This window comes from Oryzias melastigma, unplaced genomic scaffold, assembly GCF_002922805.2.
Source record: "Oryzias melastigma strain HK-1 unplaced genomic scaffold, ASM292280v2 sc00884, whole genome shotgun sequence".
Taxonomy (NCBI): Eukaryota; Metazoa; Chordata; class Actinopteri; order Beloniformes; family Adrianichthyidae; genus Oryzias; species Oryzias melastigma.
The window spans coordinates 1-6,386 of record NW_023417470.1 but is presented as its reverse complement, the minus strand read 5'-3'; the positions used below and the strand labels follow the sequence as shown (position 1 = coordinate 6,386).

At 41.2% G+C, this 6,386-nt stretch overlaps 1 protein-coding gene across 1 annotated transcript; it reads left to right on the top strand.

Annotated features, from left to right (window-relative positions):
* Positions 1-34: 34 nt before the first annotated feature.
* On the top strand, positions 35-4,975 carry LOC112138411 (extended synaptotagmin-1; the record flags this gene model as incomplete). Its single annotated transcript, XM_024260969.2, has 12 exons — positions 35-76; positions 2,120-2,254; positions 2,346-2,419; positions 2,513-2,585; positions 2,710-2,799; positions 2,941-2,996; positions 3,110-3,230; positions 3,309-3,485; positions 3,617-3,699; positions 4,438-4,486; positions 4,568-4,657; positions 4,800-4,975. Coding segments are annotated over 12 exons (1,131 nt in total), but the record flags the coding sequence as incomplete, so codon positions are not given.
* Between the last annotated feature and the right edge of the window lie 1,411 nt (positions 4,976-6,386).

Genomic DNA, 6,386 nt, shown 5'->3' with positions numbered 1-6,386 from the left:
GCTGTTTAGCTAAAACCAATTTCTCCTCCCTCAGGTAAACTTTCCTGACGTAGAAAAAGTGGAATGGCTAAACAAGGTAAGAAAGCAAAGGTTTCACTTTCCATTTTTAGTACCGCAGACAAGCATATTTAGGCAGAAGAGTAATGCTGATTGACACTGGTGCCCGCATGTTACAAGGTAGCACTGCTGCTGGCGTGCTCCTGTGAAGGCCACACCCCTGCTGGCTTGTGGTGTGCTGCAGGGAGCAGGCCCGGCGCCAGGCAGCTCTCTCAACATTTCCACTTCAGCGGCGGCAGCACAGGAAAGTGGGGGAGAGAGCCTTTTCTTTTCAGACTTCCAAAAAAAGGCAGCCGCCTCATTTGTCTGGCCCAGAAAATAAACAGTTTTGGTAACAGCAGATCCATGAGACCCAAGCAGCAGACGACAAACAAAGGATCTGTTTGAGAGCGATAACTGGAGGGGTGGTCAGCAGATTCCTCTGACTTCCACAGGAGCCAGCAGTTTATGACTCACTCTGCATTTATGCCACACAGTAACCGACTGTTCTGCTTTTTCCCTTCGTTACAAAACACTGCCCCGCTTCAAGGTTACTCCAATTCCCCCAAGACCACGAAATAAGTCTGCCTGCTTTCCACATAACATTGTATGCAGTGAACCCATTCAACCCACTCATTGTGACACAAACACAAATAGGAGGACAAAACAGCTGTGAAGGCTGAGCTGGCTGCAGCTGACACTGTCCTTCATTTTGGTTATTAAAGTTCCACTCCAATCATTTTTGATCTTTTAAAAGTCTTTTAATCATCATCAAGCCATTTTTAGCCCCAAAAAACTTGCCTTTTTAGGACACTTTCTGCAGAGTTGATTAGAAATTCGCCTCTGAGTTTTGAACTGGAGCATTGGCTAATGCTCTCTGTTATCCGCTCTCCTGCTAGCTTACAGCCCCTCACACCCCCAACGTAACATTAGCAGTGCAACAAAAATGCAGAGCAATACCGGAGATATTTGGCCATACAGTTTTGAGCCAGATGAGGAAAACAAAGACGTTCATGGACCTATTTGTCTGCAAGTGGATAAATTAAAGTAGAGAGAAGCAGGGAGTCTATTTTTTACAACAGCATTTTTTGTCTGCTCCGAATTCACAACGATTTGAATAAAAAAATACTCAGAAATATAATTTGATCTTAAAGACCTATCTGTGGACCATGTCATGATGGTCTATGTAAAGAAAAGTTTAATCAAAACTAATTTTCTGAGTATTTCTTTATTTAAATCTTTGTGAAAAAATTTCATTTAAAAAGCTTGTAGTTGCTACTTACAATCTTCATTCTACAGGCCTCAAGCTCCATGGATTCTGATGCAACTAGTTACAACAAATAGATCCATGTACGTCTTTGTTTTCCACAACTGAGCTGGTATTTGGCTCAAAACTGTACGGCTGGATAGCTCCAATATTGCTCAACCTTGTTGTTGCACCGAGGATTTTATCTTGGGGTTTTAAGGAGCTGTAAGCGTGTAATAGATAGAGTGTAAACAAAGGGATCAAGAGAATTAAGTGTAGAATTACTTCACATCAACAGTCTTGCCCATAACTCAGAGGTGAATTTCTAAAAAAAAAATCCTTCCGCTCTGCAGAAACTATGTCCTAAAAAATGATACAGATTATTTATTTTGGCTAAAATGGCACAATCCTAATTAAAAGACCACTGAGATCGCTTTTAACCCATAGAAACTCAGACCCATTTTCCTTTAAACTAAAATTATGTGGAAAAAAAACACAAACCAAGTTGACCACGCTGATGTCACTATGGGTTCTTATGGGTTCAAATAGATTGGTGTAAGACTTTAAAGTTCTTTCTGTATGTCCTCCATCATCAGAAAAAATCCACAAACATGATAAAAAAAAAAAAAATTTCATCAAAGTGGGTCTTTAAGGAAAAAATGTCTAAAGTGGCCGGGTTAGGCTCCGGCAGCCATGTGACCCCAAAAGGGACATAGCGGTTTAGAAAATAGATGGATGGACATCTGACTGATCTGCTGTTCAGTTGCTAAAAATGTTTAACTAAATCTCCAGAGTTTTCTTCTAAAGTATCTTACACTGCGAGCTTGTCCTTGACAGGTTCTGCAGCAGGTGTGGCCCTTCGTTGGCCAGTACTTGGAAAAGCTGTTGGTGGAAACTATTGCTCCATCCATCAGAGCCTCCACCACTCACCTTCAGACCTTTAATTTCACTAAGGTGGACATGGGAGACAAGGTGACGGCATAGAGACTGATCCACATCATCATTTCACTTAAATGCATCCTACATTTGTGCGTGTGAATTAAATGTTTTCTGCTTGATTCAGGCCATGAAGGTTGTGGGAATCAAGGCCCACACAGAAAACGATAAAGGACAAGTCCTGTTAGATCTCTACATCAGGTGACTGTTCATTCTTTGAACTCTGATCACTCCAGTGACCTCTGATTTAGACATTTCCAGACTGTGATGAACTCTTTGTTTATGTCCCCTCAGTTATGTTGGCAATGTTGAGATTAACGTTGAAGTGAAACGATACTTCTGCAAGGCTGGAGTCAAAGGAATACAGGTAGGCCTGGACAACTCTGTTTATTGAGCAGCTTCATACCATTTCAGGTTATTCAACCTCAGCAGGCGTCTGCCTCTGTGTATTGCATCAACACAGCTCACATCCTCTGTGTTTCTGTCTTTAGCTTCATGGGATGATGCGTGTGATTCTGGAGCCTCTGATTGGCGATGTGCCCATTGTGGGCGCAGTCACTATGTTTTTCATCCGTCGTCCTGTAGGTCCATCAGCAGTCACCTTCCTCTTTGTCCTTTTCCTGTTGTATCATCAGTCGGTCCTGCTGTAGATATCATGTGACGCTCTCATTTGCTGCAAATCAATTGATTCTCTCTGTGACTGGGCTCCTGTTTCTTCCCAGAAACTAGACATCAACTGGACTGGACTGACAAATCTGTTTGACATTCCGGGTGTGAAGTGAGTCCTGCAGACATAAAACTTCACTGTAGTCATTCTCACACCTTTATTTTGAAAGTATATCTAAAGGATTTGAAGTTTTTCCACTGAAATGTGACTGTGGTTCATTGCAGTGCCAAGTCCGACAGCATGATTATGGATGCCATCGCTTCATTCTTGGTGCTGCCTAACCGGCTGGTTGTCCCACTGGTTCCTGATTTGCACTTGGCCCAGTTGCGCTGTCCTCTGCCCAGGGTAAAGTCTGAGAACACAGATGCAGACGATGACAGTCCTTGGAAAAGGCTTCTATAAGCTCCTGTCTTCTTTTTCCAGGGTGTGGTTCGAATTCACCTGTTAGAGGCTCAGAATTTGCCAGCCAATGACCACAACGTGAAGGGGGTGATGGCCGGCCTGTCCGACCCCTATGCCGTTTTGAGGGTGGGGCCTCAGACATTTACATCCAAACACATTGACAATACGGACTGTCCCAAGTGGGAAGAGATGTATGAGGTGAGCAAGAATATGTAATTGAAATTAGAGACTTGTGCAATCCTCCCATCTGAGTCTTATTCTGTGTGTTGTGTTAGTCTGGATTTGTCTCGTATCAGTGCTCATGTCCTCATGTGTTTCCCTTACACCAGGTGATAGTCCATGAAGTGCCTGGTCAGGAGTTGGAGGTGGAGGTGTACGACAAAGACCGAGACCAAGACGATTTTCTGGGAAGGTGTGAAATTCCCATCTTTTTCGTTCTCTTCTAAATGTCTAGTTTTCGGTTCATCTGTCAAAATCAATGAGAAAAAAGCCTCAACACACACACTTCTTTTATAACTGTTAAAAAGTTCTTCAGTTTGTTTTACTCTTTTTTTTAAGGATGCAACGATTCTTTGTGAATCGGTAAAAAAACGATTCAAACCCGTCAAAATTTTCATCGGTACAGAAAATTTTAAAATTGGTTTCTCAGCCTGTGCCTGAATTTAGAAAAATGCAGAGCAGATGACATTTTTCCATGCAGGCTGTGAGTGTGTGCACACCTGTGTGTGTAGCGGAGGGGCTGCGTGCTCTTCATCTGCGCCTCCCTCCTGGGAAAGTCTCACAGCTCCTTCGGATATAAAATTTTTACATAAGTCAGTCCCTTCAGGATTTAGAGATGTTGCAATCGCAACTATTAGCGCAAATTCACGCAAAGCTGAGATTTGTTCCTCACCCTGCAATGTTACATTTTCATCGCAACTTTCCTGTAACTTTGACCAATCTATCATGACAACAGTCATGGGTGATGGCGCAGCTTCGCGACTGTTTCCCTTCTGACTGTAAGGGGAAAAAAGAAAACATACTTGGCCTTAAAATACCTTTAATTCATTGTGTTGAAACAAAAAAAATCTGAAAAAAATCGAAATTGTGACTTTAAAACTGTAAATCGAATCGTGGCTTGACTGAATTTTTACTTTTTTTCTTCATATAGGACCAAACTGGATTTGGGCATTGTTAAAAACTCCATTGCCGTGGACGATGTAAGTGAATACTGTTAGGTCTCTTAAAAACAAATATAGTCATGATCATATTTAAGTGTGTGCTCATCAACCTCATTGCAGTGGTTCACACTGAAGGAGTCTTCATCTGGACGGATTCACTTCAGACTCGAGTGGCTCTCATTGCTTTCCACCACTGATAAATTAGAACAGGTTGGAGCCTATAATTTTCTGTTTTTCATATTTCTCGCTACCGTACTCTATCAGTTTTTTTGTTAATTTATAAAGTATTATACGATAAAAACTTGTGACCGACCAGATTCCAGTGACACATTTTTTCTTTAAAATTCCTCAGGTCTTAAAGAGGAATGAAACCGTCACTGGAAAAAATTTGGAGCCACCTTCTTCTGCCGTTTTAGTCGTGTATCTGGACAAGGCTAAGGCACTTCCTGTGAGTCAAACATCACTACCATATTTGTGTGTGGTGCAGAGTTGATTTCTGTTTCGAGCCTTAAATGGCTTTCTTCATCTGTGGACTTTAATCACCGTCATCCTCTTGAGATGTGAAAGAATGTACTCAAATACCTGTTGTTTTCAGAGCACTGTTAGAGGGAAGCAGAAACTGGGTGTTTACTGCCAGCTTCTGTGGTTTTATGCTCACTTCCTGGATTTTACCACAGCTTTTTCAAGCATTTCTGCTGCTGCCATGGTTACTGCATACAGTATTACTCAGACCCACATGGTTATGATCCAGCTACAGAGTATCACTATCATTCACTATATACGAGAACTGGACCCAGTGACCTCATCCCACCTTGTGTTCTAAACAGGAAGTACTCTCTGGACCAATAAGACAAAATCCTATAGACTTCCGTTGAGAAATGAGCAGCTGTTACTTAGTCATTCCATTTGTCAGAATAACTATTCTTGCTCTGCTACCTTTTTTTTACATTTTCTTGCTAATCTAAATTTTTTATGCTATTCTTTCTATGGTGCAAGTTATTGGACCAGTCAAATAAAAGTATGTGGTCTCGTATTGAACGTTCAAAGCATTGATTGACAGATTCGTCCAAGTCTGCCTAAAGTGGTAGGAGTGTGGACTTCCAGCAGGCTCACTCCTGATTGGCTAGAGTGGTTGTCATAGAAATTATTACTCAGACTGATTCGAAACAATCACTGCTATTGACCTTTTCTGCCTCCTACATGGTGATCACTTTATCACAAAACAACGGCGACTGAATTTACTTAATTTGGTTGGTGCTGGTGTGGGTACCACATGTGTTCGGCAACACCACTTAAACAAACTACTTAGTGTTGAGATCTGCTCAGACTACATATTTTTGTTTTAGGTTTACATTTTCTTTTGTAACCTAAAGTTATTTTCCCTCATAATTATCTTTTATTATTTTTCATTGACATCTCCTTCCCTAACAACTGCTCTCTTCAGAGTTTATGTCACTGGGTAGAAAGTGAACGCTGCATATTCGTCCTCCGGTCTGTGCGCCTAAGAAAGAAGTTCAACACTGGCAGCACGTATTTTGAAAATGACATGCAAGTAGTCACTTTCTTTTTTCAAAAGAAATATCTGCGACCAACAACAATATTTTGCTTCAGACGCACCTAAAATACGTCCAGGCAATGCAGCAATGTTCATCTTACGCGAATATCCATCGGTTTTTGAGCTGGTCGTATGTAAATACGTATGTGTAACATCAGTCTTTAAAATCATTTAAAACATCAAACAATAATAAAAAGATTTGAATACATCAATGATGAACAAAACTAGCATGGTACTCTCTAGCACACACTTCGTGCATCCCTGATTTCTCTCCATAAAAATGCAATACCTGTCCTGTGATGATTCCTCTCTATCTGATTATTTTGTTGTAATGTTTTCTGCATTTGATTGCAAAGCATTGCGTCCCCTTTTATGATTCTTTGC